This window comes from Dryas octopetala, chromosome 8, assembly GCF_963921425.1.
Source record: "Dryas octopetala chromosome 8, drDryOcto1.1, whole genome shotgun sequence".
NCBI lineage: Eukaryota > Viridiplantae > Streptophyta > Magnoliopsida > Rosales > Rosaceae > Dryas > Dryas octopetala.
The window spans coordinates 4,508,695-4,535,742 of record NC_141373.1 but is presented as its reverse complement, the minus strand read 5'-3'; the positions used below and the strand labels follow the sequence as shown (position 1 = coordinate 4,535,742).

General features: G+C 37.3%; 3 protein-coding genes and 1 non-coding gene across 5 annotated transcripts; 2 read left to right on the top strand and 2 right to left on the bottom strand.

Annotated features, from left to right (window-relative positions):
- On the top strand, window positions 1–9,531 carry LOC147276270 (uncharacterized). The gene is made up of 13 exons (XM_086253476.1): window positions 1–348; window positions 1,206–2,502; window positions 3,109–3,327; window positions 3,416–3,648; window positions 4,266–4,340; window positions 5,009–5,080; window positions 5,168–5,266; window positions 5,609–5,680; window positions 5,757–5,871; window positions 6,263–6,331; window positions 6,710–7,055; window positions 8,226–8,358; window positions 8,545–9,531. Exons 1-13 carry the CDS (start codon window positions 199–201, stop codon window positions 9,166–9,168), a joined length of 3,504 nt encoding a protein of 1,167 aa, XP_086109602.1. The 5' UTR covers window positions 1–198; the 3' UTR covers window positions 9,169–9,531.
- A 600-nt stretch (window positions 9,532–10,131) lies between these two features.
- LOC147276269 (U1 spliceosomal RNA) lies at window positions 10,132–10,293 on the bottom strand. Its single transcript, XR_015124143.1, has one exon. It is a non-coding gene; the product is annotated as a U1 spliceosomal RNA (small nuclear RNA).
- Window positions 10,294–11,488: 1,195 nt separating this feature from the next.
- On the bottom strand, window positions 11,489–13,334 carry LOC147276268 (amino acid transporter AVT3B-like). The gene has a single exon (XM_086254468.1). The coding sequence runs from the start codon at window positions 13,050–13,052 to the stop codon at window positions 11,766–11,768; it is 1,287 nt and encodes a 428-aa protein (XP_086110594.1). The 5' UTR covers window positions 13,053–13,334; the 3' UTR covers window positions 11,489–11,765.
- A 2,264-nt stretch (window positions 13,335–15,598) lies between these two features.
- CGL1 (alpha-1,3-mannosyl-glycoprotein beta-1,2-N-acetylglucosaminyltransferase) lies at window positions 15,599–21,674 on the top strand. 2 transcript variants are annotated; one of them, XR_015123779.1, is made up of 19 exons: window positions 15,599–15,851; window positions 15,997–16,047; window positions 16,573–16,660; window positions 17,319–17,381; window positions 18,317–18,351; window positions 18,448–18,524; window positions 18,609–18,654; window positions 18,775–18,837; window positions 18,939–19,005; window positions 19,072–19,140; window positions 19,249–19,318; window positions 19,436–19,497; window positions 19,649–19,739; window positions 19,834–19,927; window positions 20,223–20,285; window positions 20,396–20,434; window positions 20,517–20,658; window positions 20,886–21,013; window positions 21,159–21,674. XR_015123779.1 is itself a non-coding variant. In XM_086253406.1 (19 exons), the coding sequence occupies exons 1-18, from the start codon at window positions 15,783–15,785 to the stop codon at window positions 21,000–21,002; spliced, it is 1,335 nt and encodes a 444-aa protein (XP_086109532.1). In that variant the 5' UTR covers window positions 15,599–15,782; the 3' UTR covers window positions 21,003–21,013; window positions 21,159–21,674. The 2 variants fall into 2 exon arrangements, 1 of the variants encoding a protein (XP_086109532.1); XM_086253406.1 differs by having other exon boundaries at window positions 20,517–20,687.
- The last annotated feature ends 5,374 nt before the right edge of the window (window positions 21,675–27,048 follow it).

Here is a 27,048-nt window from a genome sequence, read left to right as displayed (position 1 = left end):
CGTCGGCTTCTTCATTTTTCCTCCGAATCGGAGAAGAAAGATAACAAAATAAATCTCTCCGTATGTCATTTTAGGGCTTCGAATTCTCGCTCCGAATTCTGGTTTCTGATTATTCCGGTGCTTCTCGGCGTTCGAGCGTCGCCAAACTCCGACTGATTTCATGGTCTGATCTGCGCGAATCGCAATCCGACGGTGGTGATGGCGTCGGCGCAAAACCCAGCGGCGAATGTGGATCTCTTCGATGCTTATTTCCGACGAGCCGATTTGGACCGCGATGGCCGAATTAGTGGCGTCGAAGCCGTCTCTTTCTTCCAAGGCTCCGGTCTCCCCAAAACGGTCCTTGCGCAGGTACTCTCTCTCTCTCTCTCTGCATATGCATATTGCGTATATACGTATATATTTATAATTGTATAATTGTATGTGTGTAATTATAGAAATTTTAATTGTACGGGTGTTACTTTAGATGTTGATCGGGATTTGATGATGGAAATGGATTTGCGTTTTTAGTCTTTTTGTGGTTGAACTGGTTAATGTAGCCTTGGCGTCCCTAATTCTCTGATCGGAGCTGAGCTTTTTATTTGGTATTATTATAAATGCGGAATTGATGTTTATATAGTTAGATTTTTATAGTATGATGGGAACAAATGGTTCAAAATAAGTAGATGAAGAATTAACGGACTACTGTTAGTGAGGTTAAGAAAGTTAAGTTATCAGGTTAACAATAATTTCCTTAACATTGCAAATAGCTGTTACTCTACCCATGTGCTTTTTTGATGTATCCAATTGATCTTAGGTGGTAGGCAGAGTTAATAATGTTTTTTTTTTCTTTTTTTACGGGTAGTATAAGATGTGAATTTTTGCATAGATGGGTCACGGAGAATTATTTAGAAAATTACAATAATGTAGTGGTGTAAACCTACAGCAGGATGTGTTAAGGCTGTCCAATGTGTGAATAATAGTATAAGACTACCCTGGCATAGTTTGAACTGTAGCATATAACTGAAAGGTTCTTTGTTCATGATGATATGAACAAATAGGTTTTTGAAGCTGTATATTTGTTTAGTTGGAGAAATTACTGTATAAGATGATAACTGATGGGTAAGACGTTGTCTATAGATCAAAGAGAAGCACTTTGTCATTATCTTTTTTCTAACAGAAGTTTGGATCAGTTCTAGTTTATATTGGCCTTTTGTCTTTATCGGCAGATTTGGGCACATGCAGACCAGAGGCAGACTGGTTTCCTTGGTCGGGCAGAGTTTTACAATGCCCTTAAACTTGTCACTGTGGCACAAAGTAAGCGAGATCTTACCCCAGAAATTGTGAAGGCAGCATTATATGGCCCAGCTGCAGCTAAAATACCTGCACCACAAATAAATTTAATGGCCACGCCTGCACCTCAGTTCAATTCTGGTGTAGCGGCACCTGCCACTCAGGGTGGTGCTGCTACCCCAACATCCTCCCAAAATCTTGGGTTTAGGGGACCACAAATTCCACCTCAGTTCAATTCTTCTGCAGCAGCACCTGCCACCCAGGGTGGTCCTGTTACTCCAACATCCTCCCAAAATCTTGGGTTCAGGGGACCGCAAATACCACCTCAGTTCAATTCTGCTGTAGCCCCACCTGCCACTCAGGGTGGTGCTGTTACTCCGGCATCCTCCCAAAATCTTGGGTTCAGGGGACCTCAAGCAACTCCAAATGTGAGTGTGAACCAGCAAAATTTCCTTTCTCAAGAAAGTAAGTCAATTAGGCCACCAGTGCCTCCATCTAGTCCTGCTTCCCAACCGACACAGGGTGTTGCCACACAAGGCTTCCCTAGGGGAGGTTCAGTTGTAGGTCCTCATCCACCAAACTCGAGCATGTCAAGCGATTGGGTTGGTGGAAGGGCAGGTGGAGCTCCGACAGGGATACCCTCACAAGTTCTAAACAAAGGGATCACACCCCCTGCAACACAGGATGGATTTGGGCTGGAAACATCAGGACCAACAACTTCTTTACCACCTAGATCGCAAAAAACTTCTGGGGTAAGACCATCAGGGCCACAAGCTAACAATTCCAAACCATTAAATATTTCTGGGAATGGCTTTGCTCCCAACTCATCTTTTGGAGATGATGTGTTTTCTGCAACCCCATCTCAACCAAAGCAAAATTCTTCTGCACATGCATTTCCTCCTGGCAGTGTATCAGTTTCATCAGCCACCGTTCCAGTATCTTCTGGGACCCAATCTTCAGCTAGGCCAGGCACCGCTGATTCTTTGCAGAGTTCACACATGATGCAATCTGTTGGTGGCCAGCCCCAGCAGGCCCAGTCATTTGCAAAACCAAGCCAACAGGTCCCCGCTCAGATTACAACATCTAGTCAGTCTCAGGTGCAATGGCCTAGGATGGCTCAAACTGATGTTCAGAAGTACACCAATATCTTTGTGAAAGTAGACACAGACAGAGATGGGAAAATCACTGGTCAACAAGCACGTGACCTATTTCTGAAATGGGGATTACCAAGAGGTGAGACTATTTTCATTTTTAAATTTAGCTTTTGGCTTGTGATTTTTATGCAGATGCCATGTGGTTTACTAAAGCTTTGTTTTTTGGTTGTTACTTCCTTTATGTTAGTTTGTAACTGAAATTGATGCTATCGTTGTAAAACGTGCATTACTCCTATATCATTATCAGAGTTTAAGTGCTTGATGTGTTGTAGTGTCTCAGTGGTTGACAACCATCATATGCATAAGCTACATCTTGCAAGTCTGTTGTTGTATAGAATGGCTTACTATTAACATATGATGTTGGTATCTTGATTAAAAAGTTGTAAATGGAAGTAATATTCTCTTTCCAACCAACTGTTACTCAGGACCATTGATAAAATTTATAAATTGGAATCATGTTTGAATGTGTGACCCAGATTGATAGTCTGACAACATATCTTGCTAAAAAACATTACTCTTGTAATTGGATATGAAATTTCAAGGGTTTTTTTTATGTAGGCACTATGCTGTCATGTGTAGACATCCGCGGTTGTGTGCCTTTATAATGTGATTATGAACATAACTTTTTGATGAAAGCTCTAAGTTCCCTAGCTCTTAACTTTATGCTATTGTTTACATCTGTCAGAGATTTTAAAGCAGGTGTGGGACTTATCCGATCAGGATAATGATAGCATGCTTTCTCTCAGGGAGTTCTGTATCGCGCTGTATTTGATGGAGCGGTATAGGGAGGGACGTCCACTTCCAGCAGTTCTTCCAAGCAATGTTTTGTTTGATTTATCCCATATTTTTCAACCTTCAAATAATTACAGCAATGCGGGCAATGTAGCCTGGAGACCTGCATCTGGTATTCATCAACAAAACAAATAAATTTTTGTTTTTAAATCATATGTACTTTGGTGGAGATTAGTTTCTTATTTTACACTTTTTAAAAGGCTTTCAACAACAGCAACCAATGCCTGGACCTGGTTCTCGACACATGACACCCCCGGCTGGAGGAAGGCCACCAAAGCCAGTTGCTGCTTCTCATGCTGATGAAAGGTCGCAAACCAATCAAAAGAAACCAAGAGTGCCAGAATTGGAGAAACATCTTGTAGATCAACTGAGTTCAGAGGAGATTGACTCGTTAAACTCAAAGTTCAAAGAAGCAACAGAAGCTGATAAAAAGGTGCTTAGAATATTCCTGCTTTCCCAATTTTCAGTGTTAGCCATTTGTCTGAGCTTTCCTTATTATTTTTTTTATAATTTTAAAAATAATATATATTGTTGTGCAAAACAGACACAGCTTTTGTGTTGGCCATAGCCCCAATTGGTTTCATTCGTACTCTCTGTCTTTCTTCCCCTTCCTTTGTCTCTCTTTCTTTCCTAACCATGTAACTCTAAAGCCATTCATTTCCAGAATATCTCCTTATCAATATTTGTAGTAACATGTTACTTTTGCAGAACTATATGTCTATGTTACTTCCTGATACATGTCTCATAATAAATAGCCCAAAGAACTTGGAATTGTCACGTGTTTTGGTTTTAATTGTCACGTGTTTTGGTTTTATTTTGAACTTTAATTTTGTTGTTTTCATTCATCATTCCATTAAGATTTTGACCAAGCTAAATTTATAAGGTTGTTCTGGCTTCCAATCTCATAATGATCAGTTCTCATAGATCAGCCTTCCTAAAGATAGGCATTTCGGCATATGTTTTGGGATTATCTTTCATTATACTTTTTTGAACTTTCATTTTTAGTTGGTTTTCCTCAACCTTTTGACATGATTCTTTTGGTCCTTCAAGGTAGAAGAACTGGAGAAAGAAATTTTGGATTCTAGAGAGAAAGTTGAGTATTACCGTGTCAAAATGCAGGAACTTGTGAGTATCTCATGTTGTTTTCTGCACCTTCTTTCTTGTATGCCATTGGTTGTGCATGTTGCATAATCTGAAGTATTTTTATTTGTTTTGTAGTCTAGTATTCATTGTTGTACTGTTTAAGGTGGGCAACTTGTCCACAGAGATTGTACTGTTGTGTGATTGAAATGGAATTTTGTTTCCAAAAAGAAAAAAGATAGATATGGACTCGTATTGTTGAGGAACGTGGGTAGGCACATGTATACCAATGTATCCATTGGAATATTAAAGCTTTCATTCTTATTCACCACAATGATTATGAAATAAAGATCCTATGTTTGATCGACTTGCAATATGGGAAAAAGTTATTATATGTTATTTTCCACTAGAAAGAAGAGCCATGCATAATTTTAGACCATATGTTTTCAGGAAAAGTTCACAGTTTGTGCTGTATTTCAACTTGGCTTCACTATATTTTAAAAAACATTTGACTCAAATATGTAATAATTTTATATCTAGTTACTAGTATGAAGAAATAATGTTTCTTACTTCCAATTACTTAATGCTTATTGTAAAGAAGTGATAATGCTAATACTTAATTTTAAGTCACACATGCTTCAGGTGTGGTGTTGAACTCATGATGTTTGATTGCCTTGTTATTATTGCCCTAATTCTTTCCTCTTTGGTATAAGGTTTTGTACAAGAGTAGATGTGACAATCGCCTTAACGAGATCATAGAAAGGGCATCTTCTGATAAACGCGAGGTATGTTCTAGGATGCTTGAGCCTATGCACATATTTACATTCATATTTAGTTTCTACATTGGCTCAATGAATGCTACATGAATTTAGGTTGAGTCCCTGGCCAAGAAATATGAAGAGAAATACAAACAATCTGGAGATGTAGCTTCCAAGTTGACTATTGAAGAAGCCACATTTCGTGATATACAGGTACCTGTCACTACGTTTCATAATGTTGTGTTGCTTAAAGTGTCGCATGTTTGCTGTTCATTTTGTTAGATTTAAGTCAGACGTGTGATATGGCTTCCTTTTATTGTTTTATTATATTAATAAAAATGAGAATTTAAAACAGGACTTTACATGTTTTACTTTTAGGAGTAACAAACCAGAAAAAAATTTATAGTAGTTTTAGGATTAGTGGGATTGAGAGAGTGGATTGTAGAGAGAAAGTGGGGTTGGAAAAGAGAAAATAGTTGAATGGTGATACTGATAGCACAACTGGTTTATTCGTTTTATATACTAAATAGATTGTCTTATGTGATTTATATGCAGGAGAAAAAAATGGAGCTATACCGGGCAATTGTCAAGATGGAGCATGAAGGTGGTGGTGATGGCACTCTTCAGGTATATTTAAACTTGGGTGGTCAATGAAAACCTTCTCAGAACTTCTCTAAGATCATTTTCCAACTGAAATTTTCAGGAGCGTGTTGATCGTATCCAATTAGATCTTGATGAGCTTGTGAAAAACCTTAATGAACGCTGCAAGAAGTATGGATTACGTGGAAAACCTACAACATTAACTGAGCTTCCCTTTGGTAAGCTGATCTCTTTCCCTAGTTAATTTACTTTGGAATTTCTGAATCCTATATAAATGATAAGAGTACTTTTATTAAGGATTAAAATATAATTACTAGAAAATGTTAGGTGAAAAGTAAGATTTATGGGATATGTCTCAAGAATTTCCTTGGAGTTTTTGAATATATATATATATTTTATCAAACTTTTCTGATGGATTTTACAAAGAAACATTTTGGATTTTTGAAAATTGTACTCAATTTAATAAAAGTATTGTCTTTCTAGAAGCTGAAAGTCAGTGTGTCAATTTCCTTTTTTTTTTTTTTCTGTTTATATCGCTGCAATATGTTTAGTTATATGGCATTTGGCCTTCTGAATTTTTTTTGTTGTTGTTTTCTTTTTCTAATTAAGGTTGGCAACCGGGTATCCAAGAAGGAGCAGCTGACTGGGATGAAGATTGGGATAAGTTTGAAGATGAAGGTATGCCATAAATGATTTTACATAGGCCTAAGATTGTCTCTGAGATGAGAAATTGAAGGTCGCACATTAAGTGGCCAAAGGATTATAAGCATTTGATGCCCACTTACAGCCTACAGCATGCTATGGACAACAATCTTGTCATTTGATGACTGCACTGTGGTTGACTCAATTCAGACGAGTCATGCACTTGTTTCATCCATCCTTTGCAAAAGTGGCTTTTAATTATGGCAGGCATTAAGATGTTTTCCCCTTTTTCCGTCATGGTGAATGGAGTATAGTCCCTACTGTTTTTAGTTCCTTTATTGTTTGTATGTGGTCTACTAATTGAACAGGAATTTTAAGTATTCTAGGTGATTCATGCAGAAGTTTACTTTTCAGGATTCACTTTTGTTAAGGAGCTCACCCTTGATGTGCAAAATGTCTTGGCGCCTCCAAAACAGAAATCCTCACTAGTTCAGAAAGAAAAAGCTTCCACAGTTGAGAGTCCAACGGCTACTTTTTCGCCTAAAGTTGATGTTAAGTCAGAAAAGCCTCAGAGTGCTGATGAAAAGGTAGTTGAAAATGGAGCAGCATATGATAAAAATGAAGACGAGTCGGCAAAAAGTGCTCCAAACAGTCCATTAGCTAGCAGTACTGTTGGAAGCCCATCTGGAGAATTTTCAGATTCTAACTTTGGAAAGACTACAAGCGCAAATGCCTCACCCCGTGATAAGGAAACTCAGAGGTATAGTTCTTTGTGTTAGTTTTCTAAATATTTAAGATCAGCTTGATTTTTGGTCACCGAAAATGTACTTTTTTGTTTTAGAATTGGGCATAAAGATCTGTACAGATTATTTTGCTGTCTTTCATTCTGAATTTTTTTTTTAATACTATTCTGTTATTTAAAGCAAATGCCCCTTAGCACTTTGCTATTTTGTTTGTACTGCAAGATTTATTTATTTATGTATTTTTGTTTTTACTTTCTGTTGTATATAGGATCATTTCCATTTAAATTATAGGTCATCGCGTCTTATCTGAAGTTCTTGTTCCACATTCCTTTTTCATCTTGTTTAGCCCTATAGTGCCTTTACTTGAAAGGAATTATTTATCAACTGGTTTGGCCTTATGGGTTTCATTACAAATTACTGAGTCATCCTTAAATATTCTCCCATCTTTCCTTGTATTGTGTGCCTCATACTTTTCACCATGCAATAAATTATCTAGTAATGTATTGTTTGTATTTGATGGTTGGCTTGATATATTGTTGGGTCATTCCCTAACAACTCAAGTTTTTGGGGCCAATGGTTGTATAACATGGTATCAGAGTTTTGGTTCCTGGAGGTCCTAAGTTTGAAGCCTCTTATCCCAACTTTGCACTTATTTGTTAATTTGCAAGGTGCAGGGTATGGCAACACTTGTATGTTCCTCTATCTGAGGCATGGTGTTAGCTTGATGTACATGGTTGGTCCATTCCCTAACAACTTCGGGTCCAGTGGTGTTCTAATACCCTTTTCCCATTGTTGCCTGTTGAATGCAATACAAACTGACAAACCTACTCCCTTCCCTTGAACACCTATATCTACACATGAATAATATAAGGAACTCGATAAAAAAAAAAAAAAAAAGAATTCTATAAGGAACATCTGAAAATATGTCTTACCAAGTACATATACAAGAACTCCTGTACTATATCGAATATCCATGTCAAATGGCAGTGCTTGAGCCTTCTGAATAGGCTGGTCTTTGCTCTTTTCTGTTTGTTTAGTTAACTGTTTTTAGTACTTTCTAATTAAATTAATAGCCTTAAATGACCATCATGTCATATTGGTGAAATGTGGCTAGAATCAAACATTTTCCGTTTTGTAAATCCTATGATACTTGCAAGACTATTGAAACTATGTATTTTCATCTGCAGTGATCATGGGGGTGCGGGGTCTGTGTTTTCTGGTGACAAGAGTTTGAGTTTTGATGAACCAGCGTGGGGTACATTTGACACTAATGATGACCTTGACTCGGTGTGGGGTTTTAATGCAGTTAGTACCCCCAAGGTAAGCCGATACTTAGAAAATTTGCAATTCGTTTTAGTGAATGGAATCTAGGTTCTAGTGAATCAACTTTCTTTTTAAATGATTACTTGCCTCTCTCAAGCTCTCAGTTTTTTCTGTGTTATATTTGTGTTTGTTGTTAGCGTGCTGGATTGTGCTGTTAAGTGCTCTTAATTATTTATGATGTAGGGTATGGATCATGAGGGTAATAGAGAAAACTACTTTTCTGGGCCTGGGGAGTTCGGCCTCAACCATATCAAGACCGGGTCACCACAAGGTGGGTTTTCCCAGAAAAGCCGCCCTTTTACATTTGACGATTCCGTCCCCAGCACACCACTCTTCAGTTCAGGATACTCATCACCAAGGTACAAGGATAATTCAGAACCCTCATTTGACAGCTTCTCCAGGTTCGATTCGTTCAGAAGTACACATGATAGTGGATTTTTCCCTCAACAAGAAACACTGGGAAGATTTGATTCTATGCGCAGCAGTAGAGACTTTGATCAGGGTCATGGATTTCCAACATTTGATGACATCCCTGACCCTTTTGGGTCTGCAGCGCCATTTAGGACATCATTGGACAGTCAAACTCCAAGGAGAGACTCAGACCCTTTTGGGTCTTCCACATTTAGGACATCACTGGACAGTCAAACTCCAAGAAGAGACTCAGACCCTTTTGGGTCTTCTCCATTTAGGACATCACTGGACAGTCAAACTCCAAGACGAGACTCGGACCCTTTTGGGTCTTCAGGACCTTTTAAGATGTCAACGGAGAATCCAAGAAGAGACTCTGATAATTGGAGTGCATTTTAGCTGGGTAGTTCTGGTCTGTGTTTGTGTCTGCTACTCCCCGTTCGAAGCCTTGTTAATGCTGCTTATTGATGACGCTATTGTGGAACTGGTGTGTCCTTGTGTTTTACAGTTTGAAATCACTGAGCTTGTAATGTATTTTTTGTATTTCATATTGTTCTTGTGTATGCCTCTCTTTTCCTTTGTTCTTTTTGCCCTTTCAGCTCGTTGGATTATTTTTTTTGGAGCTTTCCTAGTCATGTTGAAGCGAATACCCATAGTAATTTTTTTTAAAATTACACATTTGATGATTGTATTATTAATTGAGTTATGCTTTCTTGGGTTTGCTGTAATTTTTTTAGTCACAAATAAGACTGATGTTGGTCCAAATGGACATTCATATTTCCACTGTGATTTTGGTGATTGTCTGTATGTTTACCATATAAATGGCATTCCCAATATACTTTGAAAGTAAAACATGATTAACAGTTCATCAAATTATGGTTCTGGGTTTTTTGTTTTCCTTTTTATTGTGGAGCAATCTTCAATTACTAGTATGTTCATTGGCCAGGATTTGAAAACAGACATTAATTGGTGAATATATCTGGTAACCTGTACCTTAACAGTGCTCTTTTTATGTTTAATTTGAATTAGTCTCCACCGTTATCAGCAAAATGAAGAAATAATTCTAAGAAAACAAGGGTCCCAATACTTGTTTTATTTAGTCCCACTGAATTTATTAGGGGAAAATGCTTGCTTTTAAGCACTCTTCCTTACAAGTCACAGTGTTCTTTAATAGGGTCATACGACTTATAGGATTCAAAATTTGAGGAAAAATCATTTGAAACATTTCACTTTTCTACTCTAGTGCCGTCCCCTGTAACAAAAACGAGTAAATTAGATGCAAAATTTGCAGTATTTGTATGAGAAACGACTGTGTTTTGCTAGTGCCTATTTCCACTAGCTGAATTTTTGGTATAGAATTGGGCAGGGGCCGCGCGAACGCAGGCCCCAACAGCAACAAATTACGACGTTGGCTCTCCCACTTGGGGAGACCATAGGCTGGCACCCCTCCTGAGTGCGATGGAGGTCACCAACCCAGGCCATGGGCCTTCTTGATCACCCATTAGACCCCGTCCAGGTAAGTATCTTTCTCGTACCTATCTCCCCTTTACTTATACCCTCTTCTCCCCTTCCCTTTTCTCTCTTTCTCCGATGTGGGAGTTTCAACTTTCAACTTTTTGATTTTAAGGTCTTTTGTTTTCAAACAGAGACTTAAAATGAGTGTGAGACAACAAATTTAATGATTGGATTTAACACGATTGTGAAATCAATAATTCATTGAAATAAGTCTAAGCCTTAAATGTGTTGTATCTCGCTTATATGCACTCTTATATTCATTGAAGAATATATGAAAATTGTTAATGTTACTTGTGATAATGATATATACATGTGGTGTATCATGACTCATGAGTCGCCTATATTACTATAAGACTAGGATTTCATGTCTTGTTCCTTATTGCATCCTGACAAGTGCTCACTAGAGGGACCATAACACCACCTCATTTCATTCATTTCCTTGCTTGTATCATAGATCAATCTTCTCTGTTCTTTTCTCTCTCTGGGACCATAACACTACCTATTTTCATTCCCTTGCTCGTATCACATCACCTTTTGATTGGTACTGCTAACTTGCTAAGTGCTAACTGCCTTTCAAGGGACATTCCTCCATGTGGTGTTGTTTTTGAATGCAACTGATGTTAAATCAATTACCATGAATGAGTATTCAATACACCATTTCCTTCAGCAGCAAAAGCACACGCGCATGCGTACACACAACAGAACAATAGCGATGGTTTTATAATGTGCAGAATTGATCAAAAATACGCCATTATAACCAACTAACTATTGGTTTCATGTTATTTTTCTTCACAATGTTAGAGAGATTCGAAGTACGAATCTCCCCTTTTCCAAATAAAAAAGAAATGTGCCATTGCAATGCACGGTTTACCCGAACATGAGAAAAGAATAATTCCACACAGATGTCGTTAGCTTTGCATGAATCTAAAAGCTGTGCAACCTAAGAGACAGTCTTATACAATTTATAACTCTATCACCGTGTCAGATACACACATGAAGCAAATCACAAGTGCAACACTACAACTCTACAAACGTTAATAAACTGCCAGCAACGCAGTGTACACATTGCAAGCGAAAGAACATTTAAACAAACAAAAGTCTATCTAATCAATGATCAATATCCTAAATTGGATGGCAAGAGAGCATTTCATTATCTCTTCATTCATAAACAACAAATGAAAGAAACCATGCCACATGGCAGCTATTATTCATTGTGAAAGTAAGTATAAGTCATCAGAATATTTAGTGCCAGCAAAAGCCTCCAAAATGCCAAAACCCAGCACCCATCTTAGCCAAACACTCAATATTCTGTGACAATGTATCAATACAATTCTAAACCTCATCAAACTAGGTAACTAATACTGCAAACATCAGATCTTTTCAAATTTAGACTGATGATGCCATTTCTGACCAAAAGAAGATAATAACAATCATTTGGTCTATACTAACCAACACAAACCAAGTTCCTGAATGAAAGAATCCTATACTTTGACAGAAAAAATCTCTTGCAGAGCAAACCAAGTTCCTGAAACCCCAAGAACAACTCCTAACACCAAAATGCTTACATCTGAACACCATTGTTTCCACCCCATCTCTCCCTTGAAGACCATCAGGTGAAACAAACAAGGCAAAACAAACCCCAATGCACAGCACACGCCACTCCCCACCAAAGACATGAAGTCAGCAAAATTGGGGACCAACAAAGCCACCAAACACACTGCCAAAACCAGCAACCATCTCAGCCACAAGCAATATCTCCCACCCCAAAACCGCCTCTCCACGATCTCATAAACCGGGTTCATCATTATAGGCAATGTGAAGAACAAATTCACAACAAGACCAAGCTTTACCAGAGTGCTAACCAAGCCTGCACCAAAATTAGCTGTGATCATATCCTTGGTTTCTTCCCCAAAAGCAAAGTAACCCAAAGCTCCAAAGCTCCCATACATCAAAGCAATGAAGGCCATGGTCCAAGCCAGGACTCTCCCAAACTTGTCCTTTTCTTTGGTCTCTGACTCCAAAGGCAAAACCATCCCAACCCCTTCAAAGGAGTACACAGCCACACCCAGTACATAAAAAAACAAAGAAAGGTCCCCAAAGGCCTTCACTTCAGGGCTCTGTCTCAACATAACCAACACATCCTCAATCATCACCACCCCCATTGCTCCAAGATCAACCACATCAGCAAAAATACTCAAAGGGGCCAAATGGGTCAGCGTTGCAATCGAATTCAACCCCAATTGGAAGGGAAAACACCCCCAAATGTAAAAGCTTTTCGGTGCCAACCCCAAAATCTTGGCGGTCATATTGGTTGGTGTAGGCGAATTGAGCAAACTGGCCATTGTATTACCAATAAAAATGAGATAACCAACGCAAAACCCAGCCTGCGCAAGAATAATAAGAACATCAACCACCAACCTCCCAATATTGCCACAAACGGCGAAACCCAAATCCCCAAAAGACGGGATATTCGTGGCTCCATTGGAGGCCTCGAGCTTTCTGCGCGTGTAGACCAACAGCATCATGCAATGGTGGGTGAGAAAAGCCACCAAGAAGAGCGTGAGGAGGCACATGACCCACCCGGTGCGCTTGAAAGCATAAGGCAAACCCAGAACGCCAGCACCCACAACAGCGATGAAGACATTGGCGAAGGTCTTAGATTCGGACGACAATGGCTTCGGGTCTCCGATCAGCGGCGTGTCTTCTGTGGGGGGTGGTGGTGGTCTGAGGCGGTGAGAGGACGATTTTGCCTGGTTCCCAATCCCCATCTCTTGATTCTTGACGCTGAATCAACAAGACCAAGAAAAAGAACAGGGACCTCTGACAAATGGGTTTTGCCTTGCTGTGTGATCTGAACAATGGGATTTGATTGATTTTGGGGATTTTGACGGAAAATGGTGTTGTGGGTTGAGAAATTTGGAGATTTTAATAGTTTAGGAATTGCAGAAAAATTGGGAAGATGGGAGGAGAGTATGTATGGTATAATGGTAATGTGTTTTGGTTGCTCTGTTTAATTTTTCACCTGGACTGGATTGCATATTTTGGTTAGGACTTAGGAGAGAGTGATAGTTGATACAGATGGAAGGAAATCAAGTTTGAATATATCAATCTTTCTCTGGTAATTGATTGGCTAAGGTTGATCCTGCACTGTTGCACCTGATTAGATTACAAAATAAAATAAAAAAATAACAATTGATTGGCTAACAGTGAATCAAATTTTTACTAAAACCGTCTGTTTATTTAATCATAATTACATAACCAACAATTTTCTATTTAGTTGATTTTTTGCAGAGATAATCTTCATAGTTAGATCTAAAAAATGAACGGTTCCAATTATAAATTTATATTGCAAAATGAGAATAATAAGAGAGAAGGTCGATGGAAAGGGTGAATAATATCCCCAATACTAAAAACCTTCTTTCTCTCTGTTTATTCAAGATTTAAAAAGTAAATGATTTATATCCTTTTAAAAAAAGTAAATGATATTATATATTAAAAAAGTATAAATGTCATTTTGTTCTTCAGATTATTGTACTTATATCAGTTTGCTTCTCACACTTTCAATCAAAAAATTAAGGTACTGTATTTTTTTAATTTTGCCAATTGAGGCAATTTCGTCAATTTGCTCCTTTTCTATCTAAAACTTTATTTACATTAAGCCAAGTGCCCCTCACGAATGGTCCTTATTGAAGAAAAAATAATAATTACGTGCCTAGCTATCACTTGTAGCAATTTACCAAACAAATTAACAGAATTATTTCAATTGGCAAAATTGAAAAATCAAGTACCTTAATTTTTATGTAGTGCAAACTGATATAAGTGTAATAGTTTAAGAAACAAAATGACAATTATATTTATTAAAAATATATAAATAAAAAAATGTTATGAGGAGGCTCGCATTAGCCATGATTAGAGACAAATGATGAGTAATGCTATTGGAGAATTTTTTGTATGTAAGCATAACATCACACAACGGTGTGAGAAATTCACTTTACTTATACTATGTGTATAATTATTAATATCTAAAAGCCGAAATATTGAATAATACACTGAAAAATTATACACGTGGTATTATAATTACACAATTTCATGTTATTGGGACCATCTTCATCAACCAACTTGTGGACTATCTTTTTAATAGAGGTGGGTGGGTCCGACGTCATGTGTCTCACCTCTAGTAGGGAGACGATGTGCTAGTGTGGGGCTTACCCACCTATATTAGAGAGATTATCCACGAAATGGTTAGTTGAAAATGATCCAAATAGTTTTATTTGAGCAAATGGTGAGCAACCCAGTTGGAAAAGCTGTAGAATTTGCCCGGTTACACCCAAGTTCGATTTTCCCTCCCACTGAATCTTTAAAAAAAAAAAAAAAAAGCTTTATTTGAATTTTGATCATAGAATGCCTTAGGGGTGGGTCGACCAACCGCAACAACCGCTCCGCAACCGAAAACCGCAGCAACCGCTCCGACAATGGACCGCTCCGACAATGGACTGTTCCGACGGCATCGGTATGTCTATTGAACCGAAGGTGGCGGTGGCGGCAACGGTCTGAGAATGCTTTACCCGTCGGTGTAACCGAACCGACCGACACTTCTTCTTCTTCTCTTTCTCATCTTCTTCTTATTCTTATTCTTTTCTTCTTCTCTTCGATCTTCTTCTTCTAATCTTCTCCTCGTGAACATCTCGAAGGTGGACGGTGAGCTCTGGATTGGCAGCGGCGAAGCTCCGGGAGTGGGTGCGAGTGTGCCACAGTGACGCTTGGGAGCTGCATGCGGTGGTGTCTCCTAAGCGAAGCTCCGGGGTTGAGTGGTCGGACTAGCGCCTTGTAGAGAGATAAAGGTGACTGGCCGGAGTTGCAGTGGGTGTTGGAGTTGGAGTTGCAGCAGTTAGGTGACTGGCCGGAGTTGGAGTTGCAGAGAGATAGTCTCAAGCACCGAAACCGATCACACCGACCCGAAAATACGGCATCCGAAGCTGTCGGTAACCGACCTTGTCGGTAGCGATTGCGGTTGTGAAGTTTGCCATTCCGTGGGGTGCGGTTCGGTGGTCGGTCATGGGGTGGCGGTTCGGTTACCGATATCGACCCAGCCCTAGATCAATGCCTATACTGACTGACAATAGAGATCCGTATGGTTGACATTTTCATTGGGCCTAATTCAGACCAAGGCCATTAAAAATTTTCCAGTCCAAAAGCCCATTTCATTTTTTTCCCGTCCGAAAGCCCATTTCTCATTGGACAGTGAGCAATAACAGCCGGCGCAGGTTAGCAAGTCATGGAACTGTTTTTTTGGCCGTAAGTCATGAAACTTGACTAAAATCATCATTGTCGAGTAAACGCGATCAAAATTCACAAAATCGCTTAGCAATTAATAGTTTTTTGGTCAATTACCTTCTTAATCTTTGAAAACATTGAAAATGGATCCTTATAATTCCATCTGATTCTATATTCAAGCTCGTGAGATCGGAGCTCCCGAAAATTTGGCACCAAAAACGAAAATGAAGAAAATTCTCTGCGATTTTCGGTTCCTCCTATTTGTCGCAGCTGCGGCGTTCATCTATATCCAGGTGCACCGAAACCCTACTTCTGTATTTCTCTCAACTATTTGCCTCACATTTCGCTCAACTTCAAGAAGTTGTTGCAGTAGTAGCTGAAAATGACTGAATCAATTTTCCTTCTACTTTGTGCTTGTGTGTTTCTTTTTGGCCACAGTTTCGGCTTTTCGCGACGCAATCACAGTATGCTGATCGCCTCGCTGATGCGGTATGAACTCTATTCACTTCTTCATTTGATAAGAAATGGGAAATGTGCTGCAGATATTAGTTTATTTTAGCTCATTTAGCTTTCTTTTAGTTACAATTTAAATGATGAGTGCGGGAATTGCTTAGTAGGGTTAATTTATCTTGCTGATTCATTGTCTACTTAAAAAAATTGAGCAGAAAAAGAAAAGTTTACAACTTCAAAACAGAGGGTCACACCAAGAGAGGGTTTTGGCTTAATTAATAGTATAATTGACTAAAAACTGTCCCTAGTTGGATGGAGTAATCTGAGAGCTACTCTATAGGTTTAAAAATTCAGTTTTAACGTTTGTTTGTTTTGCCATTCTTAATGATGGGCCATATTTGTTCTTTGCTTCATCCATCTGCTTGCTTATCAAAGTCGCCTGCTTTTGAAAATTGATCATTACCTCATTAATGCAATGAAGCTTCCTATGGGTTATTAATATTATTGTTATTTTTATTTTAAAACTCATAATCTAATCTTGAATCATACACCTACTTGTGACAGATAGAGTCAGAGAACCGTTGTACATCTCAATTGAGAACACTAATTGATCAAATAAGTTTGCAACAAGGACAAATTGTTTCCTTAGAAGGTGTGTGATATCTTTCTAGCACATGGGATTTTCATATGTTCATTTATATTATATGGTGAACAAGTAACCTATCTTTACTTATGTACTAATGAGTATGCTTTAAATTTATTAAAATTGTGGCAAGTTTTTCCAGTTATAGTGTCTGCATCATCTTGTGAGATTTAGTTTTGATCTGTGCTTTACTGTCATAGATCTTAAAGTAATAGAATGATTTTTGGAGAGATTTGTCGAAAAAACTGTTGCTCTTTGTTGATTGAAGATTTTCTGGGAGTTTGGGCAAAAGAGAAGGCTACTATTCTTTGGCGATATGTAATTTGGCTTATCTTTGGATTCTTTGGATGGAAGGAAATAAAAGACTTTTTGAGGACAAGCTGGAGGAGTTGGAACTTCTTTGTGACAGAATCAGATGCCTAGGCTCATTATGGGTTTTTTTTTTTGTCTAAACATTTTAGGGATATCCCTCTTACTGTAATTTATCTGGATTGAATGGTATTATTGTGTTGATTGTATAGTAGTTTTTGTTATTCTCTGGTTGTCGGTTAGTTTAGATGGACTTGTCCTTTTTTTCTGTACAGAAGTCTTACTTTTTATGTAAAAGTAATAACATACGTTTTTATTTTTATTATATAAATCTGACTCTAGAATTTTGCAATTGTAGAAGAAAAGCAACGGCTAGAGCAAGAATGTGGACAAGTGAAGGCCCTTGTTCAAGAACTTGAAAGTATGTGCTTATGAACAAAATCCTTTTCATGGCATGCATGTAGTCTTATTCTGGTTGTTTGGTGATTTCAAAGAAATTCACTTGAAATAGTTATATGATTTAAATGCAATCTCGGTTGGAGATTTTCTAGTGGTTATGTGAACTTTCTATTGTTTGTAAGAGGTAATAAACCTAAAAGTCTTGATTTTAAATAAATAGAGCTTTAGACCCCAAAATAAGGGGTATCAAAAGACTATATTTGTTTGCAGAACCAAATAATAGCAAAAATTGTATCAGTCAAGAGTAGGTCCTATAACAAATGAAGAGTTTAAAGGATTGAACTTCTAAATGTAATAGAAACTGAAAGAAAACTTCTAAATGCAACACAGTTTTAACTTTTAAGTCTCTCTGTTGTCCACCAATAGAGATGGTGAGTGAAATTTACAAGATATTTCTTGTCTGTTTTATTTTACCAAATCACATCTCTTATTGGTTTTTCCCAAAGGTACTTGATTTCAGGAAAAAGGTCTCACAACTTAATTATTATCTCTGGGTAGACGGACAAGGTCATGGTTGTGTATATTTCTGTGTTGCTTTCACCCATAGTGTAACTTAGCATATATGTTTGTCCTACATTAATTACACTGATTTCGATTCCTGTTCTGCTCCATAGTCAGTTTACTTCATGTTCATTCAAATTTACAGTTAGTTGGTCGCTTCTTAGTTCTTTGTTATATACTATATTCTATTTCTAACATATAAAAAAATTGCATTATCACTCTAGTCATGTATTTTCGGTGCTGTCAGTATTTGGGTACTTATACTTTTATGTCATTTCAGTATTATTTAGCTGTTCAGAACATTCCAAAGCACTTTATTTATTATTATTATTATTATTATTTTTTTTATAACATGTTCCATAGAACTTAGGATATTCCTTTTGTCAAACTTTTCAGGGAAAGGCTTACAACGGCTGATTGACAAAGAACAGGTGGAACTGATTGCGTGCCTTACATTTCAGTTTTCTTTCTTCCTAGAACTCATGACTTGTTACTATTCTAACTATTTTTTCTGATGAACTTGTTAGGTGCCACTGGCAGCAGTTGTAATTATGGCATGCAATCGTGCTGATTATCTGGAAAGGACCGTTATGTCTGTTTTAAAGTAAGTTTCATGTTCACAGAATGTTCTACAGTGCATTTTGTACATGATTCAGCTGACCCACTGGCCTAATTTCCAATTATCTAGATATCAGAGTTCTGTTGCTTCAAAGTTTCCTCTATTTGTCTCCCAGGTATGTATGTGCTTCTTTTTTTGGTAAAACATTATGGGTGTGATACCGTGACTGACACTTATCATTCTTTAACTGTTATCTAGAATCGATAGCTAAACATGGTAACTATATTTTTCTCAGGATGGATCGGATCCAAATGTGAAACATAAAGCTTTGAGCTATGACCAGCTCACATATTTGCAGGTAAGTTGTACATTTATAATAAAATTGTTTATCCTTGGGAATATCTTTGACTTTGGAAACGCGCCAGGCTACCTGTTAACTCCAACTTCAATTCATCGCAGCATTTGGATTATGAACCAGTTCATACCGAAAGACCTGGGGAGTTGCTTGCATACTACAAAATTGCACGTAAGGATTCTGAGCTTCTTCTTTTAAGCATATATTAGCTTCGTTTTACATTTCTTTGTTTTTTAGGTCATTACAAATGGGCATTGGATGGATTGTTCTACAACCATAACTTCAGCCGAGTGATCATACTTGAAGGTGAAAATGGTGTTCCTTGGATTATCTTTCCAGTTTTTCTTTCTTTCCTCTTTATTACAGAACGCTTAAGTATGCTATGCTGATGCAATCCATCATATTTGAACACAGATGATATGGATATTGCTCCTGATTTTTTTGATTACTTTGAGGCTGCAGCAGCTCTCCTGGACAAGGATAAGTATGTCTTCTAGATGAATTCAAAGTCTTACGCCACAAATACTTATATATTAGATAATTGTTCCAGATTCCTGGAACTCTGGCTTTTCCTCACTTTCTTGATGTCAAATTGTTGAAGATCTATCATGGCTGTTTCCTCATGGAATGACAATGGACAAAAGCAGTTTGTGCATGATCCTGGTGAGTTCTCATCAAATTTTTTGGGTTTATCTTTCTCAGATTGAAATCAGGCTTTATTTTCAAGAAGCAATTGCATTAATTTAATAATAAGATCTACAGAAATTGTCAGAACCATTATGTTCTCTGATTTGCTATCTGATCCACTGTGCAGAAGTTCTTTATAGATCAGATTTCTTTCCTGGACTTGGGTGGATGCTGGCTAGGTCTACATGGGATGAGCTATCACCAAAGTGGCCAGAGGCATATCCTTGTTGTTATAGTGAATTTTGTTTTGATTATACTTCTCTATGATTTTCGATGCATTTCTTCTAAATGTTTTCTTTCACAATGGTTCACTTACTGGGATGACTGGTTGAGGTTAAAAGAGAATCACAAAGGTCGACAATTTATTCGTCCAGAAGTGTGTAGGACATATAATTTTGGTGAGCATGTACGTTTTCCTACCTTTTCTTGTTCATTTCGTTCCAACCTCAGGCTTTTTTTATTGTAATATCATTGAGTCACATATTTAATTTCTGAAAAGTTCAGTGAATTATGTGTATTGATTATAATGCATTTCTACATTGATTTTTACTTATTATCTATCAGTGATGCTAGAAAGTCTTATCCTGAAAGTGGTTCTGTGTTCCTTGAAACTTTAGTATGTAGCATTACTGCATTGTAAGCTCGGTCTGCCTCTTAGGACTGTCAAATTTTCTTGCCTCAATTTTCAAGTCTTTTTGCAGGGTTCTAGTTTGGGGCAGTTTTTCAAACAATATCTTGAACCAATCAGGCTGAATGATGTCCCGGTAATTACCATTCTGTCTTCTTTTTTATTCTATCTAGTCTAAGTTTGTTCTCTTTTTTTTTTTTTATTCAACATTTTCACATTGAGCTTTTCGTTTTTTACTGTCCATAGGTTGACTGGAAATCTATGGATTTGAGCTACCTGATGGAGGTAATGTATGCCTTAATACATTTGGATGGAGTGCTGCTTTCATTACATCTATAGTCAATGGATCTTTTCGATGTGTTTGTAGGACAAGTATGTAAAGCACTTTTCTGACATTGTGAAAAAGGCTAAACCTCTACGTGGAACTGATCTTGTACTAAAGGCACGTAATATTGATGGTGATGTTCGTATACAGTACAACGACCAGCCAGACTTTGAACGCATCGCAAGTCAGTTTGGTATTTTTGAAGAGTGGAAGGTCATTTTTCGTTGTTATTGTGTATCTTCCTTTAATTATCATTGAAATTAGGAAAAGCCGTGGAGAATCTCTAAGTCCTGTCCTCCATCAATTAAGCAAGTAGCTCTAGAAATAAAATAATTTAAAGGCCTAGTTTTAGAATCCAGTTGTAAAATCTATTCATCTGGAGTTGTTTTTTGTGTTTCCTTCATTTTTCAGGATGGTGTACCAAGGACGGCATATAAAGGAATAGTTGTTTTCCGATACCAAACCCCACAACGTATATTCCTTGTTGCTCCAGATTCTCTCAAGCAGCTTGGTGTTGAAGATTTTTGATGCAAGATGAGGTTATTTTTTATATTCTGTGCTAAAACATGTAGACGCCAATTTGATATATTTGATAACACAAATAGTTGTACTTTGTCATGGTCAAAGTTTGAGAAGTTTTATTAATTCGCACCTGAGATTTTCTCTTCTTTCGTTAATTGACAGAGTTGATGAGGAGAAAATATTGTTTCCACGGTTCAACATTGTGATTCAGGCAATACATATGTTCTTGAAGGGCAAGGGCAACTCATACAAACAGATAACCCATACTAAGTAAACCTAGAGGAGCTGACTACATTTTTCGTGATTTAAGTTTTGTAGCGGGCTGTGTCTTCTGTAATTTGAGTTCCTCGGAAGCTTTACGTTATGGTTACATTTAACAAATAGCAAGTTCCACAATCCAAATCCCTGTTGAGCTCAAGGTGGTGGTCTCCATATGTGTTCAATACATATTCAGTTGGTATTCCTCGACAAGCAAGAGATTCTATGATTACTAATGAAGATTTTATTGTAACTGTGTTTTCTTTGATGGATACCTTCTGAAGGAGCATGAAATCTTAATCCTTGTTGACCCGAAAAAAAAAAAAAAAAATGTAATCTTAATCCTTGATGTATGATATCTTGAGAGATGTAGCATACAAAAATCCAAAATTTTCTAATATGAAATGAATTTTAGTGTGATGCAGCTTAGTCATTGGTGCTATAATGCCTTTAGGAATAAGGAGAAGTTGTATGTTGATTGGTCTTGCTTGCCACATGCTTGAATAAGGTGATAATTCTCATGCACTGGGAACAACAACATGGTTTCCACGTGTGAATTAAAAAGTTATGTTTGCTGACTTCCCTGATTTGCCATGGCCTGAGGGCCGTTCTCGGATGGAAGGGAGGGAAAGAGAAGATGGATGGAAAAGCCTTTTTCTATTTCAGATTTTACTTGACGCAACGAAGAAATACTGAGTGATTGATGAGCGTGTTAAGGTATTTGATTAACAAGTTAATATAAAGTTAACAACTCTTTTTTGTCCACTGTATCACTAATTTTATAATTACAACTATCCATTTTTTGGGTCTCACTTTAAAGATATCAATGCAAAAAATTAATCAAATTGAAAATTAGTTATTTGAGATTAAATACATAGACGAACATCGTTTTTGATAAATGTATATAAATGGTTATTATAATCGAATTGCAAAATGACTTCTAGTTATAAAGTTTTTTGCAAAAATGATATTTGAAGTAAGGTTTAAAAAATAAATGGTTTAAATTATGATTAAATTGTATAGTAAGTCCAAAAAGATAGTTAGTTTCGTATAATACCCAAATATTTGTATCGTGGAAAGAAAATCGTGGGGGTTTCTTTGGAAGCTCCTTTTGTTATAAAACTCTTCAATAATAAAAAGTGAGACTTAAAGTTCAGTTCATTTTATGAGCTTTTCTTAGACTAATATTGGTAATGATTTAGGGTTTTTAATTAAATTCTTTTATTTTTCTTCTTTGACGGCTTTATGTTAGGTTTTAACTCCAAGATTTTGGGCAGAGTTCAAACCTAACATGCAGCCACTACAAAGCCAACTCTACACCCTAAGAGGGGAAATACCCTTCAAATCGGAGAAGCACTTTATTATGAATTAAAAATTTTTTATTATAAATTAAAAGGACTTTATTATGAATTAAAATGATTTTCTTATAAATTTAAAAACATCTCCAGTCTTTATCTAAAAACTGTTTTTCTAAAGAACCTAAGCCTAATTATCTCTAATAAAAATTATTTTGCTTTGTGTCATGCTCGGGCCAGTCCAATTATTTTAAATCTTAAACTCAGTCCGGCCCATGACCCATCTCATAACGGGTTGTGCCGGGCTCACGATGGGCCGAGCCGATTAATTATTTTAATTTCTATTATTATTTTATAAATCAAAGATTTAATTTTAAAAATTAATTAACAATATCAATACAAATTTTAAAAAATAGTAATTGATAAGAAATAGGTTTGTAATTGAATATATAATTGTATTTAGTTTTTTGGAAATTTTTTTATTTATGAAACTAAAAAAATAGGGGTTAGTTAAAAAAAAAAAAAAAAAAAGGCCAGATCCAGACCCCACTGCACAACCCGGACCGGTTGCAAAAAACTAGTACCAAGCCGGTCCACTGCACTTTCTCCCTCACCCGCACTCTCTTCTCTCTCCTCCCTCTCAGTCACTCTCTCTTCTTATTTCTCTCATTTCATGTGACTCTCTCTTCAATCTCCTTTCATTTCTCTCTCCCATGCACACTCTCTCTTCAACTTTTTAGGTGAGTTTTTTTTTATACAAAGGGCTCTAAAATGGATTTTTTAGTAATTTACTTAAAAATTAGTCTTTAAATTTAAAAATGATAATTGAAAACTAATACAAATGGGCCGGCTCAACATAAGACGGGCTCGTGCTGGGTCGGCCGAACGGGATAGAAAACCTTAGCCCAACCTAGCCCATAAGTACGGGCCTAACCCCACTTAATGACGGGCCGAGCCGGCCCCGCCCAATGTACACCTTTACTGTGGAGGCAGACCATAGATGTAAAAAACTAGAGGTGTACATCGGGCTGGGCCAGCTTGAGCCTGGCACGGGCACGACCTGTTTAAAGTTGGCCCAGCCTGACCTGACCAATCATTAAGTGGGCCGGGCTGGGCCAAGATTTTCTATCCCATTAGGTCAGTCTAGCACGAGCTCGTCTTGGGTTGGGCTAGCCCATTTACATTAGTTCTCAATTATTTTTTTTTAATTTGAAAACTAATTTTTAGTTTTATAAATAAAAATATTTTCAAAAAACTAAATACAATTATATATTAAATTTCAAACTTATTTCTCATTAACTGCTATTTTAAAAAAATTTATATTGACATTGTTAATTAGTTTTTAAAATTAAGTCTTATATTCATTAAATAATAATAGAAATTAAAATAATTAATCGGGCCGGCCCGAGCCACTATGGGATGGGCTATGAACCAGGTTAGGCTTAAAGTTTAAAATAATTGGTCTGGCCTGATTATTAAATGGGCCGGCCTGATCATGACAATGTGAACAAAGGATATTAAGAATAGACACATATTTGTGTATTTGTGTTGCTTGCGTGTGTGTGATTAGAGCTGGTAGCAGCCTAGCTAACAACTGCTCAAACACATTGCCTAGTGTCATGGGCCGACTCTTTTTGCCCCAAACGCAGACCGTGCGGCACTTGTTTTCCCCCCATGGGTAGCAAGTGGCCGAATGTTTTACTTCACACAACAAGAACAACTAAAGATTAAGCAATGATTTATATAAAGTAAGAACATTTGAAAGGCTACTCTTCATAAAATTTGCACACACTAGGCACACTGATAAGATGATCACTATTGATATCATTCAATCTCACAATTGTCAGATATTAAAACTCATATGAAGAAGTCAATCCAAGGGTATAGACCACTGCCTGAGTGGAATACCGAAAATTAGGGCACTTTTGAAATAATCAAACAACTTGGGAATCATCAATGAATTTAAGATAAGTAGCAGTTTAAGATCGGATCTAATTCGAGTAATCTCCTTTAGTAATCCAAAAAGAAGACTATGATCATGATCAGTTGATTGCATTCTCTTATGGGCCTCATCCACACTGAGCACATTGTAGCTTGATAAATTTGGTTGAACAAGGAATTCTCGCAACAACATACCATCCGTCATGAATTTCAAGACAGTGTTTTGAGAAGTGCAATCCTCCAAACGAATGGAATAACCTACCTCATGTCCAAACTCAACACCCATCTCTTGAGAAACTCTAGCAGTAACGCTTAGAGCAGCACCTTGACTTGGCTGTGTGCATCTAAATTTCTTTTTTCCAATCTCTGTGTATTCGGCCTCATATACGAATTGGTGTATCAGTGTAGTAAACATATGAAACATATCATCATCTTAAACCCTTCCACCCAAATCTTTAGAACCAGAGAGGAAGATAAGGCTTTCCAAAATTTCGTCACATATGGGTTTGGGTAAACCTGGCAAAAACATACACGACACGACACGACACGACACAGAAATTTACAGGTTCGGGTTCGAGGTTATCGGACCGGGTTGATATGAGTGTCACCCGTTAAAATAACAGGTCGGGTCAGGTCAATTCGCAGGTACCCGTTAAGGAATAAATATTTTTTTTATGAGATTTATCATTTAATTTGTACATTTCTTAGATATTTCTTATGTGAAATATTTAAAATATACATTTATGTAATAAAATATATTTATTTATGTGATAAAATGTATTTATTTATGTAATAAAGTATATTTAATTTAAGTTTTTTTTGTTGAAAAATGTATTTTTTTTCTTAACGGGTAAAAACAGGTTGGGTCGTGTATACCGTTATTTTTCAGGTCAGCTTCGGGTTGAATTTTTTGCCACCCGTTGATTAACGGGTTGGGTCGGGTTCACCCATTATCGTTAACTGGTCGTGTCGGGTTTGACTCGAACCCGCTTCACTCGACCCGTTTGCCAGGTCTAGGTTTGGGTACTCGAAAAGAAGCCATGAATTTAAAATAGTAAAGGTTTATGCTCTTACTTGCATGGCATCTTCAAGCTGCCTAACTCCTACTTTTGAATACTATATGGTGAAGATCAAGGTTTTTAATATGAAGGGCAATGATTGGAAAGAGCTGTATGTCCCTGATTGGATATTTTATCTAAATCAAAGAGATGATTGTTATTATGAAGATCACATCTACTGGATTGGGGTGGTTGGTGATTTGCAGTTGATGTCTGACCCTCAAAAGCTTGGCAATCGCCTAGTCAGATATAACTTAGATCATGATTACTGCGACATGGTCCTACTACCAGACCCTCTCTCAAATGAAAGACTTTTAGAAGTTAATGTAGTAGGCGAGTACCTCTGCGTTTGCTCTAGGAGGAGAAACATGGTGTTGGACATTTGGATAAGGAATGATGCATGTGAATGAATCAGAATGGCTACCATAAATGATATCTTCGAATGTAGTCCACTATGCTACTGCAGCCATGGAGAAATCCTTTTATTGTTCACAAAATATCAACATCTCAGTGTACCGAATGGAGAAGATGCATATATATCACACGTTCACTTCCTTTAGAAATCGCAGGGAAGCCATTGCCTTCGTGCCGACACTTGTCTCTTCTTTTGATGGTCTTATATCATAGATTCATTTTTGTGTTTATTACTTCCGACTTGTCTACCATAAAGTAAGGTATTTTAGTTTATATACTTTTCCAAAAAGAATTCGAGTAATCTCTTTTAGTAATCCAAAAAGAAGACTATGATCATGATCAGTTGATTGCATTCTCTAATGGGCCTCATCCATAATGAGCACACTGTAGCTTGATAATTTGGTCGAACAAGGAATTCTTGCAACAGCATACCATCTGTCATGAATTTCAAGACAGTGTTTTGAGAGGTGCAATCCTCCAAATGAAGGGAATAACCTACCTCATGTCCAAGCTCAACACCCATCTCTTGAGAAACCCTAACAGCAGCGCTTAGAGCAGCACCTCGACTTGGCTATGTGTACCCAATTTTCTTCTTTCTAATCTCTGTGTATCCGACCTCATATAGAAATTAGGGTATCAGTGTAGTAAACATATCAAACATAACATCGTCTTAAACCCTTCCACCCAAATCTTTAGAACCATAGAGGAAGATAAGGCTTTCCAAAATTTCGTCATATATAGGTTTGGGTACTCGAAGGGAAGCCATGAATTTAAAATAGTAAAGGTTTATGCTCCTACTTGCATGACATCTTCAAGCTGCCTAACTCCCACTTCTGAAGACTATATGGTGAAGATCAAGGTTTTTAATCTGAAGAACTGTATGTTCTTGATTGGATATTTTATCTAAATCAAAGATATGGTTGTTGTTATGAAGATCACATTTATTGGATTGGGGTGGTTGGTGGTCTGCAGTTGATGTCTAACCCTCAAAAGCTTGGCAATCGCCTAGTCAGATATAACTTAGATAAACATGGTGTTGGACATTTGGATAAGGAATAATGCAAGTGAATGGATCAGAATGGCTAC

Bases quoted from the DNA above. Each gene is read 5' to 3' on its own strand.
- LOC147276270 (XM_086253476.1), top strand. From the start codon at position 199: ATGGCGTCGGCGCAAAACCCAGCGGCGAATGTGGATCTCTTCGATGCT. The intron at 3,328-3,415 runs GTATTCATCAAC...ACTTTTTAAAAG, and splicing joins AGCCTGGAGACCTGCATCTG to GCTTTCAACAACAGCAACCA. The intron at 5,267-5,608 runs GTACCTGTCACT...ATTTATATGCAG, and splicing joins CCACATTTCGTGATATACAG to GAGAAAAAAATGGAGCTATA.
- LOC147276268 (XM_086254468.1), bottom strand. From the start codon at position 13,052: ATGGGGATTGGGAACCAGGCAAAATCGTCCTCTCACCGCCTCAGACCA.
- CGL1 (XM_086253406.1), top strand. From the start codon at position 15,783: ATGAAGAAAATTCTCTGCGATTTTCGGTTCCTCCTATTTGTCGCAGCT. The intron at 16,048-16,572 runs GTATGAACTCTA...TACTTGTGACAG, and splicing joins CTGATCGCCTCGCTGATGCG to ATAGAGTCAGAGAACCGTTG. The intron at 18,525-18,608 runs GTAAGTTTCATG...CCAATTATCTAG, and splicing joins ACCGTTATGTCTGTTTTAAA to ATATCAGAGTTCTGTTGCTT.